The sequence below is a fragment of the Myxocyprinus asiaticus genome, chromosome 38 (genome assembly GCF_019703515.2).
Source record: "Myxocyprinus asiaticus isolate MX2 ecotype Aquarium Trade chromosome 38, UBuf_Myxa_2, whole genome shotgun sequence".
NCBI classification, from domain to species: domain Eukaryota; kingdom Metazoa; phylum Chordata; class Actinopteri; order Cypriniformes; family Catostomidae; genus Myxocyprinus; species Myxocyprinus asiaticus.
Window position 1 is genome coordinate 7,676,637 of NC_059381.1, and position 23,694 is coordinate 7,700,330.

The 23,694-nt window shown below is 35.6% G+C and overlaps 1 protein-coding gene across 2 annotated transcripts in view; it reads right to left on the bottom strand.

Annotated features, from left to right (window-relative positions):
• Positions 1-3,672: 3,672 nt before the first annotated feature.
• The window catches only part of LOC127428448 (potassium/sodium hyperpolarization-activated cyclic nucleotide-gated channel 1), a 152,634-nt gene continuing 132,612 nt past the window's right edge, over positions 3,673-23,694 (bottom strand). Inside the window, exons 7-9 of one of the 2 annotated variants that reach the window (XM_051676833.1) lie at positions 23,514-23,678; positions 18,718-18,781; positions 8,854-9,180 (exon numbers count right to left, since the gene is read on the bottom strand). In XM_051676833.1, coding sequence (XP_051532793.1) covers positions 8,994-9,180; positions 18,718-18,781; positions 23,514-23,678 — 416 coding nt within the window. In that variant the 3' untranslated portion in view covers positions 8,854-8,993. Of the gene's footprint in view, positions 9,181-18,717; positions 18,782-23,513; positions 23,679-23,694 lie in introns of both variants that reach the window. The other variant, XM_051676832.1, reaches the window with a different exon arrangement.

Genomic DNA, 23,694 nt, shown 5'->3' on the forward strand with positions numbered 1-23,694 from the left:
TATTTCGGTTTCGGTTATATAGGTTTCAACTAGGTCATGTAGAAGGACACTTCCCTGTAGCGTCAGCTTAGTGAAGCAATGTGATGTGTACTGAGTCATAAGGGTATTGGCTCAATTAATGACGAGTTTGGGGTGGGACTATCTGTTTTTTTCGACCAATGGCAGCAGGGGGGAGTGTCTGGGAACCCTTTTTTAAAACATTATTTTTGCAATTCCGTTTGTTGATGCTAGTGGCGCAGATATTACACACATCACCTTTAATTATCAAACAAGGTGTTCACTTTTCTTTTCAACTTCTATTATATCTTTAGAGCAGGGTTAACATAATGAGCCCTTTTTCTGTTTGTTTGTTTCAAATCTGGATTTGTTAATTTCATCCATTTGAGGCCATTTGGTTTGTAAAGTAGCTTCATGAAGATTGTGATGGCAATGAATTCATGGGTCTAATCTAAGAAACACCCAAGTCTATTTAAGATGCCCTTGCTATAACCCATCGCAATTGGAGCATTATACAATTCTGATAAATGAACTTTCCCTTGATAACATCTGGACGATGGCCTTTCATTTGAAGCTTAATGAGAGGTAATATAATTTAAACATGGATGTTCTACAACTGATTGTTAGATCCTTTTTCTTAAAACATCATTTGCTCTGACCATGGTCTGAACTTTAAACCCATAACCACTGTATGCATATGGCATGTATGCACACATGCGCCTCTGCATGTGTGTGAATGCACTTCATTATCCTGGTCATCTCCATGTCATGTCCCTCTTTAATGGATTAATCTGTATTCCATTAAGGGCCATGCGGAATTGTGAATGAGCAGATTTGGCTTATGTCAGAGGTCTTTTGCCATGGCTGGTTTTGTGAAGTTATATGTGAATTAGACTTAGAGTAAGAAACTGTCAGGCACAGCATTTGGAAATCTTTCTTGGTAAATGAAAATATTTAGTGTGTAGGGATACTTTCAGTTCGATTCACTGCATGCGTTGTAAGGATTAACTGTGATATTAAAGGATTAGTTCACCCAAAAATTTGCTCACATTTAAGCCATCCCAGATGTGCATGTCTTTCCTTCTTAAGCAGAACCGAAATGAACATATTTATAAGCACATTTCAGCTCTGTTTGTCCATACAATGAAAGCGAATGGGTGCCATGTTGCTGCTGGCTGTTTGATGGTCCAAAAGGCATATTTAGGTGGCATAAAAGTACTCCACACGACTCCAGTCGATCAATGAATGTCTTCAGAAGCAAATCGATAATAAAAAACTTTTAACTTTTAAAAAACTCTTCCTGACGTAAGCGCAATGGCGCATTCACGCGAGAAGTTGGAAGCGCATGCTTTGAATACAACAGAGGAACAAACGTCACACGAGAGATAGGTCATTTCAAACAGAAATACAGTAGTGGGTGGAAGTATCAGTTTAAAGTTAAAAACTTTTTAATTATCGATTTGTTTCTTACACCAACCTACCGATTTGTTTCAGAAGACATTCATTGATTGACTGGAGTCATGTGGAGTACTTTTATGCTACCTAAATATGCCTTTTGGACTGTCAAACAGCCAGCAGGGTCATGACAAACATTCACTTTCATTGTATGGACAAACAGAGCTGAAATGTGCTTATAAAAATCTTTATTTCGGTTCTGCTGAAGAAGGAAATATATACACATCTGGGATGGCTTAAATGTGAGTAAATTGTGAGAGAATTATCATTTTTGGGTGAACTAATCCTTTAATACTTTGGGGAAGTCACGTTAGGTTGCTTTTGAACTGACATGAAATGTGCATGATATGTCATCATCTGCTTTGATATCTCTCAGCTTTTTTTGCCTGTATACACATTTTGAGTGATACAGATGAATCCACAGAACCAAACAGAACAACTAGATAATAATGTGATATAATTTAGAACCGCAAAACTTTGCAATGTGGCATTTGTCATTATTCTATTTTCTGCCATTCTCACCCTCATCCTCTAAAATATTCATGTGTGATGAATACTTCTACATGTTTATTATATTGTGAATTCTTTATAGGAGCAGTTTAAAAACCCTAGTGGATTTGCATATGAGGATATGCAAGTGTTTCAATATACCCCAGACTTATTGAGTATTCAAAGTCTAATAATCCTTATTGTTGAATGAAAATTATGAATACTACACACACACACACACAAACACACACACACACACACACACACACACACACACACACACACACACACACACACACACACACACACACACAAAAGCCCTCCTGTCAAGTTAATCAGAACAGACAGTAAAAAGGTTCAGTCCTAATATATGAATACTTCATGACTAAGAACTGCATTTGAGGGGAATGAATGGAAATCCTGACCATTCCTAAAGATAATTTTTCATCTTTCCACAGCAGCCACTGACATTCCCTTTCTGTTCCTCTATACATTCTCTATCTTTCAGTCTCTATTCCACTGTCACTATGTCTCAATATTTCTAAGAAAGAGGAGAAAAAAGCAAAGCAAGGATGCCATTCATGCTACTGTATTAAGAAACTTTCAGTCTAAGTCCAGAAGCATACTTTACACAAGTATGAAATGCAGACTCAAGTGCTTGGCCAACGCATTGCCAACGTGCGGTCTGGTTGAACATACATAACGTGTTCTTGCGTTACTTTGGTGGTAACAGACATCTGTACGATAGAGTAACCATAACAAATTTGTGTGATAAAATAGGATGGCTCCACTATCACAGTAGTTGACTTGAAAGAGAAAAATCAGAGTTCTGTAGAAATGAGACCACAGTAAGTGTGAATGGTGAGCTTTTAAATTTGTGTAAAAAATTGCAGGCGGCAGCCCAAAAATGCACCAGAGTTTATGGGGTTAATCTTAAATATAATTTATCTGCCCATTTGGTCTTTATATGTAGCTGTTTAAAAACAAAAACAGTCAACAATTAAAAGTTAAATGTGTCATTTAAAACAGAGTACAGAGCAACATAAAATACCATTAATTTTTCCATAGCTGAATACATTTTTAACAATAACTTATAAAGACAGACCTACCATGAGCGCCGAGGTTGTTAATCAATGATATATACTTTTGTTGAAGCCATAAGACCATGTTATTTTAACCACAAAAAATGTGTTTAAAAGCCTGGTGAAGAACTACAATACCCATGATCCTGAAGAGAAAGATCCACCAATCAGATATCAGTTGCAGATAGCAACTGCTCACTCACATGGCATACTGTGAATGACGCAATAAAGTTGGTCTTCCTTCACTCTCAAACTACTTATATATATATATATTTGTAAATATCTAAGTATTTTGTAATTGATAATAAATTATATTGTTTTGTTACTTAAATCAATACTTTTATATTTTTCCACCGTTTTTAATTTTATTACGTAATTCGCAATGCTTCATGGGATTGTAGTTCATGCCCTCATGAAACCACCTTGGACCTGGTTGGTTTGGTTCATGGCTTACAACTCTTTTATTATTGAATTTTATTAAATGCCAATTGAAAAAATAAAAAATTATGGGATGTTATTAAACTTGAATATTATAGTGGTGTTTCCTAAGGCAATTATCACTATTTTACTAAACAAAAGAGAAAATGCCAAAAAACAATTGCTTTTAACAAATGGTAACTCATCACAAAATCACACAAAAGCCCGGTGGTAAATGGCAATAGATCTTTTATTTTTTGTCTATATTTTAAAGGTTTATTATTTACAAAGAAACAACATAAAACAAATGAAAATCAAATTTTTTTTGACAAACACTGTTTGTCTGCATATAGGTGTAAGAAAGTATACATTTACCTTTCTTTATTCTGGATCAAGTAGCTAATTGTTCATGTTTTGTTCTATATTTATTTAGTGTTGTATGAGCCCCCATTTTTATTGTTGGTGTACATGAATAAGCATAAAAAAACAACAAGAATAGCTTGATGCCTGTTCTAGAATCATCCATCTTTGAAATCTTGCATCACATCATTGAACATATCAAACAAAATAATTTCACCTGAATCCTGGAATCCCTTTATTTAGAAGTCACTCCTCTGTTCCCTTTGCATCACTCATTTTCCATCACATGAAAGCAAGTACGTGGTAAAAAAAAAAACATACGGAAATATGTGCTGGTTTTCCTAAACATCTCATCCAAAAATGTATGCATTATTTATTTAAATGTATTGTTGTATGAATGTCTCCATGATAACCCACTCCAGAATTCAAACAGTGTTTAAAGCTGAGAGGGAAAAGCACAATAACATGGGAAGCATCCCCTCCGAAGGCAAAGTACAGTATTAAAAAATAGCAGAGTACCCCTGACCGTCCTAACTGTACACTAGTTTTTATACACTATGGCATAGCAGGAGATAAAGGGACAGTTCACCCAAAAATGACAATTCTGCATTTATTCACCCTTTCTGTTTTTTTCCGCCCCATAGACAACAAAAAGATGGTGTTTGTCCTGCTCTTTTCCATACAATTAAAGTGAATGGGGACTGAGTTTGACAGCTTCTAGTAACAAATGTGTGAAAAAGAGCAACATTCTGCTAAACTTCTCCTTTTGTGTTCTATGCAAGACAGAAAATCATACATGAGGGTTGACATGAGGGTGAGTAAATGACTGCAGAATTTTCATTTTTGGTTGAACTACCCCTCTAAGTGCTTTTTAATGTATTTTAAAACACAGTACCTCCTGTAGGTGTCAAAAAACAGGGGCCAGAGATTGTGATTCTAAATGATACAGTAACCCCTTTAGTAATCCCACTACTGTGTATGTTTCATTTGCTTCTATATTTCTCTCTCGCTCTCTCTAAAATGAAAGTGCAATTCACAAGTGTTTCACTTTGGCCAGTTTCATTATACTAAAGCAAACATCATGGCTGTGAAGTCAGTTCCAACCTTTCAGTATAATTTTCCACACGTTTAACCATTCCAGATTTATCATAATTTCTGTTGATACTGCTTGTTTGATAAATGTGAATATATATATATATATATATATATATATATATATATATATATATATATATATATATATTATTCTTCGTTTTTTCACTAGTATGTTTTCACAGATGCTTTGCCGTACAGCACAGCTAGCAAAGAGCAATCCTTTTTTTTTTTTTTTAACTCTGATGCGTTTGGCCATTTTCATTGCTTTTGTTCTTCGAAAACATTGAACATACATGTATACACTTGTCTACATACACGTGTGCACAAGTGCATGCGCACACGAGATGCTCATAAAATGAACAGGATGAAACATGGCTATAGTTTAGGCACAAATACTTAAGAATGTCCTTTTTGTAAAAAGTCAATGTTTCTGATACGCACAAATAACGTCTAGGCAGACAACAAACAAACAAACAAACAAAAAATAAAACAATCTCACAATACATTTAAACGTCAAAATTTTTAAATAGTTTCTCTTTTAAGTACTTGTGACAATGCATGCGTTTATGGTCGGCAGTATGGAATTGCACTGGTACATTACTGACACAAGTGGGTTTCTGGAGTATTCTAGTATTTTAAAAATTGTGCAAGGGGCTTTTAGACTTTGCATAGGTCCGGTCCAAAGCTTATTCTATAACATCAAAAGGTATTAAAATGAAAAGAATATCACATAAGCAAGAGTGCTTTTGTTCTGCATATTAGCATTGCTGTGATTCGGCCAATGGAATCAGAGTCGTGCTTATATTCAGTATAATAACACGATTGCGAATGCGATACTGCTTTTCAATTCTATAAAGCAGAAGTTGATATTGCATAACTTACATTTTAGACACAATGTGGCTAGTTGTTTTGTCTATTTTTGCTCCTCTAATGAAAACAGTTTCAAGTGAAGCCAAAGTAGGATCAACCATTGCATGTCGCACTCTTGGAATGCCAATTATCCAATCAGATTAGAGGACTGCAACTAACTGATGTATAAGAATAATTTAAAACCGGACAAAGGAGTAAAAAACGAGTCAAAGCTACAATTCACTCCTTGTCAAATCCATTTTACCCCAGTGTTACATGGCTGACGTGGTATTTTAAAGTCTCAAGCCCCAGAATGAATGGACATACGGGTGAGATAGAAACCTTAATGCAAAGCAGCTTCTGATTTTGTTTTTTGAATGTCTTCATATATCTCCTCATCCTCTCTGATATGTTATTGGATATGGAAAAAGCATAATTACTCTTGAAGAAAATGCCAGAAGGAATAATGTCTGCTGGCCATTTAGGTAATTACGATGTGTTTGCAGTACAATCAGTTTATCAATTTTTATGTTGCATAACTTTGACTTTAAAGCCAAAGAGTGTAATTTCTGCTCTTCTAACACCTCCAAATGGAATTACAAAACTAATGGCCAGTGGTTGGACAAACAGATAGTCCCGCCCCCAAACTTAGGCCATTGGTTGGTTAGAATGCTCAAACAGAAGTTTAAGCAATGTTTTGAAAGCGACACAGTGTTTGCACTTTTTGGGGAAAGCAACCTACAAATGGCTTACTTATAGCTGTTTTTGCATATTAAACTGGGATAGGAGAAAATAGCTATTTTAATAACAAAAAATTACACACTTCAGCTTTAAAGTCGACATACTTTTTTTAAACTAGAAACAAAGGTAAGGTAAAGCTTAAGCATTTGATTGAAAATAAAGGTTAAGTTTGACATTTTTTTCACAGTATTAAAAACCATTTTAAATGCAAAACAAGAACAGTACTTATATATTATGAAGCATTGCACAGAGCTGCCGTAGTATTGATTATTGTGTGTATATCCATTAATACTGATTTATAGGAACACCATTAAAGTTTTTTTCTGTATGCACACAGTCATCGGCTGCCTTGTGTTATGACCAGCAAATGATCAAATAAATACATCTGATTCCCATTTAGGGATTACAAAGCATCAATGATGATGTAACATTGGTGAAATGCATTAAGCTTTGCAGATGATGCATTACCCCCCTCCCCCAACACATTTTTGTGCCACTGTAATCTCTTTTACCTTTATATTCGACCAGCTTTGTTTAGGGAATTTGTATTTTTTTTTATTTTTTATTTTTTTTTATAGATATTGCCCCTAATCCTACAGTGTAATGCTACTATTTGCATTAAGGTTATCTTATCTCTAATGATTGTTTCTGATGGTTGTAGTCACATATTACCATATGAATATATATATGCATATATATATAGGCATTACACCCAGGCTGCTGACAGAGATAAGACATTGCCATGTTTGAGAATGCACCACACATTACTTTGTAAATACTAGATCTACAAAACTATGTACAACACACAAATAGGTAATCTTTATATCACAGTCTATTGCATAATGGTGATAATCTTTAGTTTTATAAATATTGTAAATGTACAGTCTTTAAGTGACATTTCATAATGTCCAAAACGGTCTGAAATTAAACATAGAAAATAAAACCATCTGACTCCACCATGCACCCTTCTTTAAAATAAAATAAAATACAATTAATAATAAACTAAAATAATAAAAAAATGAACATGATGCAATAAATGCACAACACAAACTATTGCAGACACCTCGATTTGGTGCTCTGAGCATTTTTCGATATTTTTTTCACAACAGGTAAGGTTTTATAGATGTGCTTTTAAAACAACTCTGTATTTCCCAGGTTCCACTGTGCAAACATTTCCCAAATTGATTCCAAAAGCTGCTGAATGCTTGACGTTTGTCATGTTCTCAACGCAAAAAAAACAGAAAACAAAATGTAAAAACATCATTCCCAGACACATTGCATTCCTATACCAAAAATGATGAATCCAAACCATAAGAAAAATGAACAGAATCTTCCGAAACATTATAGTCACATATGTTTGAGAGGAAGACTTGCGTTTGTCCTAGAGTTTTTCCAATATGGTCAACGCCAAATATTCTAGTTGGATTTGCACATATATATTTGTATAATATACATTCTTAAGTTGAAGGGGAATTGTGTCTAAAATATTGTACAAGGAAATTCTGTACAGGATAGCTATGAGGTTATTTTTTTTCAGAGGAAGTTGGAGAAAGAAAAAATACTTGAGTCTTTTCCCCCATTTTTTTTTTTTTTTTTTTGTATATACATAAAAACCAATTAAAATATTTAAAAAAAAATAAATAAACAGGAAAAAAGGTAAAACGGGATCATAAATTCGATGCAAATCGCACCTTGTCTTGTTCCGTCTCTGTACTGCTTAAAACTGACTCTCTTCTGGAGCCAGTGGAATCCCTGTGCTGGCCACTAGAAGGCGCTGCACGCACTGGCGGTAATGCACCCGATGACATCTGTCGGAAAAGGGCGACCCTCTGTGGAACGTTGGTGCGGATTCCACTTTGCAGTGCAGAGCCTGGGGCCTGGACACCTGCCGTGGATCCCATGGGTGGAGGAATAGATGCAAGTGATTCGCCCGATGTGGGGTGTGCCCGGGCAGCCAATGAGGTCTCGTGGGGGAGTGAAGGCTGAGAGGCAGAGAGATGGCGTATGTCCCGGCTCAGGCTTCCTGACTGGAGAGCATGTGTGCTCTTGTGGACTTCGCTCCTTTGAGGAGACGCCCCTTGTGATTGCTGTGGCTGTTGTTGCTGCTGTTGCGGTTGTTGTTGGGGTATGGAAACAGGCGAGGACTGCTGGGGTAAAGGTTGCTGTACAAGGGACAGTTGGGAAGCTGTCGGTGATCCGTATTGAAATGTCCGGCTAGCTATAGGGGTCTGAACTGGGGGACCGCATACGGATGTGGTAAAAGAGCATGGGGACATGATCGCTGATGGCGGCTGCTGCTGCAAGGGAGTAGGGGGATTCGGGAAAGAGGTGTTGAGGTTCCCGTGCGATACGCTTGCCGCCGAAAATGTGACGCCTTGGGAGGATGGCACACGGCCGGATTGGGTGATGGTTGCAGAGGTGCTGTAGCTCAATGGGGCAGCCTGTTGCTGTAATTGGTTGCTCCCAAGAATAGCAGTTGCTGTAGTGAATGGTGGCTGGGCGGGAGAGTTAATGATGGAGTTTCCAGACATCGGCGTGGAATTCATCCCTGTGACTGACAGCTTCCGATCTACCATCATCACCATCTCCCTGTCCTGTCGGATTATCTGCTTCAGCAGCTCGTTCTCCTGTGTGTTGAAAACGCCAGCATTCAGATCCTTCTGGAATTTCTGGAGCAGGAGCGAGTTCTTCTTCCCTATTAGGGCGCAAAAACGAAAGAAAGTCAATCTTTAGCTGGGGTCAAGTGAACAGCATAGCAACTTAGCATCAAAAGTGTCAACAAAACATGTTTAACAATGAGAGGAAGGGCAAAAAAAATAACACAAATGTGGAAGGGATAACTAGTCATTCCGTCTATTAGATGGGTTGAGATGTTGGCTTTTACATCTGAGGTGCTTACCTCATTTAATCTTAATTCGCATAGATTTCTTTCTAATATTTCTATGACAAATACACAGTTTTTAAGTCTAAAACATCACATCACATACTATAGCACAACCGTTCCATAACAGGGACTACACACTTAAAGTATGACTCATTTTCATAACTAATAATGTTTTAATAGGATCCACAAAGTTTTATGGCATTAAACAGAGTTATAGCAGGCCACCACACTAAATAAAAGAATGTAGTGTACAACATGTACATCAGCAGCCAATAGTTCTCTAAGTGTCTTGTCTGATATTTCTGTGTAGCCTATATATTTTAATGACCTGATTATCTGCTAATTTTGCGTAATAGTTTAAAGAATGAGGATAGATGTTAAAATCCAAAGTGCAAGTTTGAAAAGTACCTTATAGCTTTTAATTTTAGAAAAAGAATGGAACTAACAACAAACACTTATAGCTAACAAAATGCACATTTTGGCTAGTAGCGTTTAATGTTAAAAAAGAAGGGAACTCGTAACAAACTGTTATAACTAAGAAAATGCAGAATGTGTTCTAAACTTGTTGTGAAATGTGTTTGGGCCTGCATATAGTTGTTGTAACAGATATGGGTGTAATTGTGTCTTCTCTCAAATGTTTCCTTATTTTTTATGGTCTACCCTGAAAAGCTAAGCTAAACTACGTCTCTGTGTTGATGGCCTACAAATGATGCATTTAATATAAAAATAGAATCACTGATCATGGCGATAATGGTCCTTTATTACTGGGTTTCTGTGAGATCAATGCTCTCTTCCATAAAGTTGGGACTAATGATGACAAAAATCAAATGATTGATCTGCTAACGCTTGTAAAGAGTGCTAGCAGAATGATTAGCTATGGCCGACAGTTAGGGTTTCCTAATTTGAATTGAAATTGACTTCAGTGTGCAAAATGATTTAGGTCTGTTCAGTCCTTCTACCCATGTCACTATTTTGCCTCTATCGTAAATGGGGGATGTATCGATTTTTCAGAGAACCTCTTCTAGCACTGCCCTTTTGTACACAATAGCTGAGCAGAATTCTGCTTTTACATTAGTTGACTGAGTAAGGTTCTTGTGAGCTGAAAGCATAAAGCGATACGCTATCAATCACCCAGCCATAGCCTGGAGTGAATCGGGTAGGATGCATGCTTTAAAGTCTTTACCATTCAAGGTGAAAGCATAGTTTTAGGACCCAGCTGCTATGGGACATATACAATTTTACTGTCAAGCAGCCCGTAGTGTTAAAAGCAGAATATAAATGTGGCTATCTTTAATTAGTTAACAATTAAGATATTATAGCATTTTGTCTTTACATATATACAATTAAAAATGTTTATATTAACCCTTTGTGCTCAGATAACAAATGTTATTATTGTGGGACTAATTTACCAAATGTGTTGGTCCCCTTGCTACTACTAAGGTGGTGGGGGGAAAATTAGTTGGGCGGGGAAAAGAAATAAGCAAATGCTTTTGTGTTCTTTCGCAAAACTTTGCATTCCCCGGAGAATTTTTGCCTACCCGCTCTCGCAAAAAATTTGCATTCTCTGGCAAATTATTTTGTATTTAGAACAACCGTTTAGTTTGGCCACCATGATTGCTCTCCCTTCATAGTGGCCTGTGGAGGCATCATTTATGTGGTTTGGTACATGTCAGTGTTGAACATTTGACTCACTCATAACATAATTGTCGAATGATAAATGGCCACATAAACATACGTACATATAAAATAATTTTCTGCAAATAAATATTCTAAATGACAACATTTTTATTTGGAATTTATGAGAAATGTTGTCAGTACTTTATAGAATAAAACAAAAATGTTAATTTTACTCAAACACATATTTATAAACAGTAAATCCAGAGAAACTGATAATTTTGCAGTGGTCTCTTAATTTTTTCAGAGCTACACTACCGGTCAAAAGTTTTGAAACACTTGACTGAAATGTTTCTCATGATCTTAAAAATATTTTGATCTGAAGGCATATGCTTAAATGTTTGAAATTAGTTTTGCAGACAGAAATATAATTGTGCCATCATATTAATTAATTTCAATATAAAACTAAATTTTATTTAAAAAAAAAGTTTTTCAAATTGATGACTTGGACCAAATAATAAAGAAAAGCAGCCAATAAGTGCCCAACATAGATGGGAACTCCTTCAATACAGTTTAAAAAGCATCCCAGGGTGATCCCTCAAGAAGTTGGTTGAGAAAATGTCAAGAGTACATGTCTGCAAATTCTAGGCAAAGGGTGACTACTTTAAACAAAATCCAAAATAAATCAAAACTGTGTTATATTTTAGCATCTTCAGTCATAACATAATTCCCGTAGTTCCATTTATGTTATTCCATAGTTTTGATGACTTTACTATTATTCTAAAATGTGAAAAAAAAAATTATAACAAAGAATGAGTAAGTGTTTCAAAACTTTTGACCGCTAGTGTATATATATGTGTGTGTGTGTGTGTGTGTGTGTGTGTGTGTGTGTGTGAGGGGTGAAATATGACCCAGATATTTCTAGTCTGCTTACAAGGACTCTATTGTTAGATTACCACTCCAGAATGCTAAACTCATCATTTTGCAAGTGCCAGATGGATGATGGTTTAAATGAAAATAAGATCAATGTGAACTGTTATTTAAGAACATAATTTCTTAGATAAAAACAGAAACTTTAAGTATAAAGGTATTTAAATACAGTCTGGTTATAACTTCATACAGTAACTACATTTACTTGAGGCAAGAAACATTTAAGAAAATCAAAATTGCAGATGTGGTAGGGGGTAAGCAATCAATGACAAGAGGACTAGAGGACCACAATTGAAATAAGCCTTTGTATTCATTGTGTTTGTATATCCTCAAGGTTGTTTTTTTTATTTATTTTTTTTATTTTTTATTTTTTATTGTATGGGATAGTTTATACAAAATCATTCAAATAAATCAAATCAAATAATAATAATAAAAAAAATAAGAGGGACTATATGTCACTTGACAAAGTTACTTGAGAAAGTCAGGCTTTGACAGGAATAACCTGCACATAATTGCAGTAAAGACAAAGGCCCCATTTCCACCTGGAATTAAGATGCATTTCGGGTGATCCAATCACATGTGGTCAGCCCTAAATACAGGTCTAAACGGTGTCTAAAATGTTTTGTTATCGGATCACAAAAACCATGTTCGAATGTGGTCAAAAACGCATGTGTCCACATCAAGGTTATCGTAAACTAAAACTAAAACAAAATGTAAAAAAAATATTTTCGTAAACTGAAATAAAAGTAAAAATCAACATAATTATAAAAATTGAAACTAAACTAAAATAAATTTTCATGGCTCTGAAAAACGAAAATAAACGTAAAAAAATATTTAGTTTTCGTTTTTGTTGCGATAGGTTTTTAAACCTTTAAACCCACTATCATCTTAACATGAAGATGCCAATAGGCGGTGATAGCACTAGCAGATGTCTACTGCCCTCATTATATTAGCAAAGACAGAGTGGGAGGGAATCGCTACATTACATTATGGAGAGAAGCAAAGCAGGTAGAAAACTAGGGTGACCAGAAGTCGGTCCCGGTTTTACGAGGTGTGTCCCGGTGTCCCGTCATTTCTCTAAAAAATTTAATAATGTCCCGGTTTCAGCTGTTAGGCTCACTGATTTTTTTTTTCTTTGAAATTAAATATTGTCAGTGTCCTTCTTGGTATCGTGTCTGGTATCGACTGCAAGGAAGGGACGATATTTTATTGCATCGCACGATGATTTTATTGCCGTTTCAGCAATTATTGTACCGTCTTGTACTGTTTGCACATGTTTACACATGCACTTTATGTTGAAATGTGTAGGTCTTTTAGTTCTGTGTAGTCTCATGTAGTTCTGTGTTTGTTTTATGTTGTTTTTATGTAGCACCATGGTCCTGGAAGAAAATTGTTTCGTTTCACTGTGTACTGTACTAGCTGTATATGGTTGAAATGAAAATCAAAGCCACTTAACTTGACTTGACTTGACAATACTTTCATTCTATCAATCCGCTCAGAATCTATCTGATTACCATGACAACGAATCATGGGCTTGACACTCTCTGTTGCTCTCTGTCATCATCCAATGCAAATTAGAAATGCCCAAATGAAAATGTATGTTCAACAAGCTGAAAGAAGCCGATCTATTTCTTTGCACAACACGTGAAAATGGAATTGAAATGTTTTCCTGTCACTGTAAATGTTCACTTTTCCATGGTCACAGTGTTAAATAAGAGATATTTTTATTTTATTTGAAATATTACAAGCACCTAAATGTGGAAGTGTGGAACTGTATTTTAACTTTTAAGTTCCAATGTTGCAAATTTTGTGTAAAAATGATATTCTTCTCACCACAATTGTACAGAGTGGTTATCTGAGTTACCGTAAACTTTGTCAGTTCGAACCAGTCTGTCCATTCTCTGCTGACCTCTCTCATTAACAAGGCCTCTCACTGGATGCTTTTTGTTTTTGGCACCATTCAGAGTAAATTCTAGAGACTGTTGTGCATGAAAATCCCAGGAGATCAGCAGTTACAGAAATACTCAAACCAACCCATCTATTCTGACTTTCTTTCTCTCTCTCCCCTACTCATTCTGTCTTCAAACAGTGATTTGTTTTACATTTCATTTGGAATTGGTATAGAGTTTTGTTTGATGTTAAGTTTTCAGAGTTGCGACAAGACTTACTTTCTCATGTCAAATGCACTAAAGAGGACTTTGTGGTTAAAGTTCAATAAAAAAAAGAAGCATTCTTAAATTGTAATTATTTGTTTTCTTCTACTGTAATATCAGTAATGCTAAAATTAAGATTTTTAATATTATAAGTATTATTTACAAACTGTACATTTGGGTGTCCAGCTATACAACCCACTTCAGTAGTTCGCAAGTTAATGTAGTCCTGCAGTGAGGATAGCGTAAACATATGTGGTTTGCTGTCCCTGGTGGAGGGCTCGAGGCTCGAGACTGAACCTGAGCTCGAATGCCCCGCTGGAATGGATTAGTATTGATGGAATAGATAGGAGGAGATGGGGAGGTGGTGGTATGCCGGAAACTCAGCTCAGTGCTACGTAGAGGTAAGCAGCTGTTTATTATACTCTTCCTCTGGCTGTGTGATTGGTCAGATTAAATGAACTTGCTCCTCCTTTGTTAATAAAACACCATTTTGCACAAATGCCTGTTTTCCCCATTCTATATGTATCACCTGATATAAAAACTAAAACTAAAATAAAAACTAAATATAATGAAAAACTAAAACTAAACTGTAAAATATTTAAAAACTCAAACTAAACTAAAACCAACAAAGAACTAACAAACAAAACGAAAACTAAACTAAATTGGAGCGAAAAATTTAAAACGAAAACGAAATAAAAAATAAATTATCCACATCACATTTGAGGTATAGACATAAATCCAGTCCTGTATGCGTCCCTCCAGCAGTGAAGTGTTGCCCCTCACCTGTCAATCAACCGGTGCCCTAAACAAGAGTTTAAACTTATGGATATAATATGAATATAAAATAATTGATAATTCCGCTTGACAATGCTTAGATTAAATTTCAACTGCATCTGGGAGAAATACTGCACCATTTTTTTTTTTTTGCGCTTTCTTTGTCTTTTGTGACTTTGTTGCACTTTATTATCATGCAGTAACACACTGACACAGTGATTGATGTATGTCATCATGAAACAGAGACCCTCCCCTCCAAATCCGATCACAAGTGGTCACAGGAGATGCATTTAAGTGACCAGGTGTAAACAGCGTTATGTCTCACCTAACCACATGTGATTGGATCACCCGAGACGTATCGTAATACCAGGTGGAAACGGGGTCAAAGAGCTCCCTTGAGACTTCTGTAAGGGGTTACAGGCCTGTTGTGTCCTTGCATATCCAAATACACACAATTTCCTTTCTTGCTCTGTGTATCGACAACATCAATAGCGGTAAACATTGGCTGGGTGAGTTTGTAAAGAGCCAGACCTGAAATCCATTTTGGTGTAGGGAGGGGAGGGGGGAAACTCGTGACTGATTGTTGATGATTGCCTGATGTTTGGAACCCACACTGAGAGAAATGGCCTTTGCTCATTTATTTTCAAAAGGCAAAGGTGATGATGTGTCTACTTGCAGCCACAGTGAACTGAATCCAGTGCAATATAAAGAAGACTATTGTCTACTTCTAATCAAACACATACTGTGTTGTCTAGAGACTTACATATCCTCTGAAAAGATGTTTGGAGGGAACACGATTTCTGTGAATGAGGAGTTGATCGTAAATATGTTATTCACAGGTTTAAGAACTTTAAAGGGCCAGTGGAGAAGGAGTTCTTCTAGATCAACAACAATCATGTGCTCTAGGGGTTTGAACATGTTCTGGAGATGTTTAAATGTGTTCTAATGGATAATTTAAGCCCTACAATTTGTGCAAGAACTTCCTGATGTATGATTGTTTTCAAGTTGCCATTATTTGACAACAACAAATCTACAGGGGTTTCTGCTGAAATATACAAATTGCATAATCTAATGGTATATTAAAGGAAAAGTTAGCTCAAAAATGAAATATTTGTCATTGTTTACTGCTAGCCTCCATACAACAATATTAATCTACAAGTATACAGTGACCAGGGACTGTCAAAAAGCACAATAAAAGTTACTTAAAAGTAGTCCATTCAACTCAGTCCATATAGTCACAATGCTATATTACAAGTCTACTAAAGCCATCCAATAGCTTTGTGTGAGGCCAAAATATAAGCCGTTAATGAACTGATAATCAATACCCTTTGCCGTAACTCTCAAATCTCATCCACACTTCCTCATGTTTAAATATGGTGTATGCCGCATGGCTACGAGACACATGAAAGCCAATGGCGTTTGGTGTCTTTGTCAAAACTGGCACAATGCGTCTTGACGTGCCAAGTTTGAATGTGCCCTTGTGCAAATATACTCTGAGAATAACTGCAAAAGATTTTTCACAGAATTACAACTCACATTTTGTCAAACTTTCTATTCATCAGAGAAATCTAATATATGGCTTCCAAAGACTCGAAATGTAGCACACATGTTATATATATTAAAGTACTTTTGTATCACTCTCTTTTCCCTTTTTTGTTTTCATTGTACAAAAAAAGGGAAGTGTGAACATTCTTCAAAACATTTCCTGTCATGTTCCATGGAAGAAAGAAAGTCATACAGGTTTGGAACGACATGAGGGTGAGTAAATACACTATATGGCCAAAAGTATGTGGACTGAACACCCCTACTGATTATTGAGTTCAGGTGTTTCAGCCACAAAAAATGTCCATGGTTTTAAAATGGGATGTCCAACAAGCTCATATGGGTGTGATAGTCAGGTGTCCACATACTTTTGGCTATATTGTAAATATAGAATTTCCATCTTTGGGTGAAATAATCCTTTAAATTAGAACAAAGTTTGAGAAAACAATGGATTTTTGCTACATAAATAGTCTACCCTAAGTTATGAGGAAGAATATTAGATGTCTAGATACGACAGGGTTTGGCAAAATAATCATTCTGAATGTGCCACAACATTTCATTGTGAGAAAGCCTATAAAATAGACATTCTGAACATTGTCTTTTAGCATTGATTTCACAGTAACCCACAGTCTCTTTCAGAACAAAGCCTATTATAATGCTTGCACAGAGAAAGAGACATTCTGACAAAATGTGCTTGGACATTCAGCAGAACGGAACATTCCATTTAACCTCTAAGCTCAGTGGCCTCCGCTGAGACGTATCAATCCTCTCTACTGCATTCTTCCAGGGCTGAATTGGGATATTGGGCTTGATTCCTCTGTATCTGTGTCATTGAAGATGCCTAATAATCTGAAGTCTGCCTCCCATTTTCTAATTAATGAGTGGAACACGGTGAGGCTTGAATGTGATGCACCATCGAGCTCAAGCACCTAGCCAGGTGGCCGCCATGACGTTTGGACTACGGCTATAAATAGGCCCGGAGAAAGCAGCTTATGTTTTAGCTTCAGTCGCTAACAGGAGAAAGCCAGATAAGTAAGCTATTCATGATAAGGATTTTACTTTATTTGCCACTTGTTATATTAACAGGCATGTAAAACCTGGGAATATAAAGGAATTTTAATTTTACAATTTTGAAAAGCCACGGAAATTAAACAAATGGTAAATTTATTGAATTTAAATTTTACTAGTTATTGTTGGTTCTAAAATATTTCATTGACAACGCTTTCAAAGAAGGTTGTATACATTAACATTAGTTATAACACAATAGTTAACATGAACTAAAAACGAACAGTACAGTTAGAGCATTTATTAATCTTCATTAACGTTAATTTCTACACATAATAATACATTTAACCTGACAAGTTGTATAAATTAAGTCTAATACTAACATGAACTGTGAACAATAGTATATTTATAAATTAACATTTCCCAAGGTGAAAAATGCTGTAGAAAATGTGTTCATTAGATACCGAATACATTAACTTATGTTATTGTTATTAAAACGTACTGATAAAGTCATGGAAATTACATTTTAAAAAAGTCATGGAAATATTTATAGAGAAAATATTTTTTTCAAGTAATGCTCAGCTCTAAAATATTTTATTGACTATAAACTGATTCTTGTGTGCAATCTCTCAAATGATTTGGCAACACTTTAAAATAAAGTTGTGTATGTTAACACAATAGTTTACATGAACTAAAAATGAACAACACTTTTACAGCATCTATTAATTTTTGTTAATGTTAATTTATACATATACATTTTAACATTAAAAGTTGTATAAGTTAACACTAGTTAATGCATAATGTACTAACATGAACAACCAATAAACAAACATATAGTACATTAACATTAGTTAATACATTAGGTAAAACGAACTTAAAAAATAAAAAAAAATACAGTATATATTCATCTTGGTTAGTGTATATAGAAAAAACAAGTTTTTAAAAATCATTATCAGTAATCATGAATGACAGGAAATTCATTGGTCAAAAAGTGTGGGAACCTTGTTAATTTAAAGATTTAGACAAATAATGAGTAAACAATCAAATGAAGCCTTTATGTGTTGAGAAACATCATAATAGCAAGCAGCATCTTTGCAATTATCATTATGGTTATTTTCTTGACATAAAAAAATTATGTAATGCACAAAATTACTCGCCTTGACTTTAACAGTAGCATGCAACCTCGTGTTTACTTACAAATTTTAAGCAACTTTGATTTAACCTTCATTTTGAGGTCCACTGGGTGCACTGAATGCATGCTGGCTGCCTTGAGCCTGTGGATCATTTCAGATGTGAGGGGGGAAAATCTAGATCGTTACGAGGAATTTACCTGCTGCCTATGGGTCGGCCAGGACACTCTTGAAAACGAGATGAGCTCATCTCAAGAGGGGCTCCTGATCAAATAATTTTTAAATAAAGATAGATACATCAATTGTACAACATGTCATTCTGGTTAATGCATGGCAAGTTCTGATTGTTTTTTTTTTGTTGTTGTTTTTTTTATATATATAATTTTGCTTAGGACGAGACAAGCATTTGCAGTCCAAAAACAGTACATGGAGCATCAATCAAGTCACGGTCCGTATTTTTCCCTTGTATGAGACAAGACCCCTTCTTTAGTTGGACTAATGTCAAATCACTTCTGACAAAGGAAGTGTTTTGCAAGAGCAACTTGCAATGGCAATCTAGTAAAAGCCCGTTCTCCACATGAAAGGACCAATGCACGTCGTGGCTTTGTTTACACTGGCCATCTTGCCTTATGACTGACACTAAGTTTAAAGAAAAATTTCACCCAAAACTGATAATTTTGTCATTATTTACTCACCCTCATGTTGTTCCAAACACATATGACTTTCTTGCATGGAACATAAATATGTTAGGCACAATCACCATTTACTTTCATTGCATGTTTTATCATACAGTGAAAGTGAATGGTGACTAAGTGTGTCATTCTGCCTACCTCTTTTATGGTAGAAAGAGTCACACAAGTTTGGAACAACACAAGGGCGAGTACCGGTAAATGATCACAGGAGAACTATGCCTTTAAAGGGTGATAATGTCAATGCCACAAACAGAGATGGGTGTAGATCCTAGTTTAGAATTATGACAGTATTATTCATACTGTCGTCTGAGGGTTCTATTTGATTTGATTGGCCTGATGACATCAATTCTTATTTATTATTGATTAATTGTGATGTGCATGTCACAGTGGTGTGGAAATATTGATTCAGACCAATCCAATCCAACTTGCAGTGCAAGGCAAGTCAATTTTGAAAATAAACAAAAGAACAAAAACAAAGAAAAGGGTTTAAAAGAACATTAGAACCTATGCTGAATAATTAATAACTTATTAAGGTCGGGATGCAGGCAAGCAGGTGCTACATATGAGAAAATAACCCTATGACCATAATGGAACTTAAAGGGGTCATGTCATGCATTTTTATTTTATTTAATTATTTTCCTTGAGTTTTATTTATAGTGTTATATTAAAGGTCATAATATAGTATTACATGACCTTTTTTCATCCTGTCTCTGGCCTTCTGTCTGAAACGCTCGGTTTCTGTGCTTCGTCTCCTTTAATAGACTTCAGTATAAACGGCCATTGTTATGATTAGCTAACACCTTTGCAGAGCAAATTCCCCCTGCCATTACATGTGTGGAAATGTTTTTTACAAGAATAAAGTAATGAAAACATGCAAGCGAATCACTGATAGTTATATGCCCCAATTTATGTAAAGCACACAATCAAACTACTACAGTTGTTTGACTAAAATGACAATCGAGAACTAAACAAAGGCGCCACACTGTTAGCTTCTGAATACTTGTATTATCAGGCATACAAGATTTGGTGATAAAATAACGCTATAAAGCTGACAACCGTGACAATTCAATCGATTCACCATTTAATTATGGAACAATAGCCATCCCGATGCATTTATTTTGGCCAAAATACAAGACGTCCTGGCTGGCAAACTTATTAGCGTATGCTTCACCATTGTCTTTCTTTGCAATCTGTGCTATGCATTCTTTTTACATTATAAAATAATAGAAATTGGATTCCTGATCATGGTTTACTTTTCGATAAAAATGGCTGACTATACAATTCCTTCCATATCAAACAAACACGGACAGATGAAGCATTACAACCAAAAACACAACAACATCTGGGGACCTTACTCGACATCTTAATCTTTTCATTGGCTAAAAGCAAACTACAGTAACAATAGTACCACTTTCAGGTGTGAGAGTAGCTCAACCGCTCTCTTTTTATCAATTTACCGCGATGATTACGCATGTTTTGGAGGTGGGAAGATTCAAAGTAACACTGCATCCTGACATCACAATGTGGCTGATTTCCAAATGAGTGGTTTTTGTAGAGTGGAAACAATATATACTCTTTTTTGACTAGAAAGGAAGTTCTGCATTCTGAAAGTTAAGAGTATGTTTTTATAGTCCAATAACCTATATGTCAAAATATCAAGGAAAATGTGATTCCTCATGACATGACCCCTTTAAAAGGGATATTTTTGTTTTATATTTATAGTATTTACTTTCATGCACTCAAGTTGTGAAATTATGCAGGGCTTCATGCTATATTAGTAACCATCATAACCGATTCATATGCTTCAAGGAGAAACATTTTACTTCAAGTTTTCAGGTCACATCTTAGATTATCTTCTGGTTTAATATTATGAACTGCAAAATCAAAAGATACATAACACAGTTTAACACTGGTGCATAAAAGCATATCAACCCCCATTTCTAGAGCTACATTTTGATGTGACCACTGAATTTAAAGGGATAGTTCATCCAAAAATTTAAATGGTTGAGAATGTTAGTCTCAGTCACCATTCACTTTCGTTGTATGGGGGGGCGGGGGGGTGCAATGAAAGTGAATGGTGACAGAAACTAACATTCTGCTCAACATCTCATTTTGTGCATCATGGAAAAATAAAATTGTATGTGTTTGGAACAACTTGAGGGTGAGTAAATTATTTCCATTTTATTTTTTGGGGTAAACTATCCCTTTAAGATTCTTTGTATTTTTTATATTTATTTTTTTATTCATAATAAATATAATCTTGTCTGTCACAAATCATATCACTATTGACTAAAAGATTCATGGAAATGTTGGGTTGAAAGTAAAACTTCATGCTTACTGTAGTTTGATAGACTATTGTAAACCTTCAATTTAATGGCACAAAAAGTGAAAGTCAGTGACCAAACCTATTGAATGGTGCAGAGCATCAAACAGATGTTCTACGAATGTTCAGAATGTATTAGCTCACATTTGAATTCCACATAATTCAAATTCATGATGAACGGTAGCCTGTATCTCGACAAAGAACCTTGATGTGCCTTAACAGAGCTTGAATGAAATCCCTTATTTCCCTTCCATTGTTCCTTTGAAACTGGCTGAATGAAAAATACTTCCTTTCAATGTTTCTATGAAGAAAGTGTGAGTGATAATGGATTTGTGTGTAGTGAGGATGCGTTATGCTCAGAAATGTGAAAGTACATCAACCCATCGTGTTCCAAAATAGAATAGCACATTATATATCATCTAGCAACTGAGACTATTTTTAATTTATTTTTTAATTTTAGAACATTTTGTACATAACATTCTGTAAAGACATGGAGAAGAACATTCAATAAAATAGTAGATGTGCTGTAATAAAAAAAAATAAGGTGGGTGTAAGGTGCATATTTTCCTCAAAAATGTAAAATGTGATATTTTAGATATAAAAGGTTTAGTTCACCCATAAATTCTGTTGTCATTTACTCACCCTCATGCTGTTCCAAACTGTATGACTTCCTGCACTTTGTGGAACATGAGGAGAAATTTTGAAGAATGCTACCATCAGTGCCAGAAATTAACTTTTACATTATGGGGCAATATTTACCGCTGGATTACATTTTTGGCTGCATTGTTTACCATTGGGGCTTTTGTTTCTAGCAACTTAAAACAAACTGAGTCTCATCTGTTTATGTCGAATACTTTTTTAAACATTTACTACCTCTTACCCTAACAATTAAATCAACATTCATATTTTATGTCATAAAATGTATAAGGACTACAATATAATATTAAGAATTATATCAGATGTTTCAAGTAAAAAACAGAATAATTAATTTCAAGGGCATGTTTTGCCCCCACGTTTTTAATTTTGGGGGAATTTTTTTCTTTCTTCATTTTTGCTAAATTTGGCCTATATTTCTGACCCTGGTTAACATAAAACAAAAGTAAATAGTAAATGAGACTAGCATTAGGCCTTACATCTGCTTTTGAGTTCCATGATAAAAAGAAAGTCATATAAATTTGTGAAAACATGAGGGTGAGTAAATGACAAAGTTTTAATTTTTGGGTGAACTATCCCATTAATGTTGCTTTCAATGGATGTTGATATGATTCATGCAAATTCTGCACAATTAACTACAAGAAAAGTACATTTGGAAAATAAACATTGCATTTATATTATCTTATTAATACTTTTCAGTGCTTTGGGAGAAAAATAATATATATATATATATAATTTCTTTATATATAAAAAAGCCCTTTAAATGAACAAGGACAACTCTAACATGTGAAGAACTGGTCCTATTGATCATTAAAAGCCATTGCCCATTTTTGCACCAGCTAAAACCCCCTCTAGGAGGTGCTATGCTGATGGGCGTGAGCTAGGGCCAAGGGAGGGGACGGGGTGGTGCTCATACCCAGGTGTGCAAGGTGGGGGAGTGGACCGGAGGCTCATGCTGGTGAGGGTTTGCCTCCATCCACCCTCCACACGCCCATTAAGGGATGACATCAAACCAAAACTAGCAGGGTGACCAGCCCCTGACAAGACAGCTACATGCACTGTCGCTCACCAACAGACCACTCAATAAAGGCTAGCAGTTTACATTTAGTTGCTATGAATTGTTATGGCTTGTTATTGCATATATAATCAATACGAGACATTTGTATTACGAAAAAAGAGAAAACAAGGTAGCATATATACACAGCATGCAACACCATGGCAGATGACAGGGGTGCGATGAAAAGACAGGACAATTAAACAACAAGGAACACATACGGTACAGGCATTAGACTAGAAGAGAAGACGAGGTTTGGGAATTTGGTCTTACCGATTCGATCCAAGCGGTCGATAGCCACGGTCTCGAAGGCACGCCGCATCATGGGATACTCTTCCAAGACTTCGTTGAAATGGTCGACAGACAGCGAGAAAAGTCGGCAATACGTATCTGCACGGACGCTAGCTGTGCGGCGACCTTTCGTCAACAGGCAGATCTCTGTGGGAAATAGACG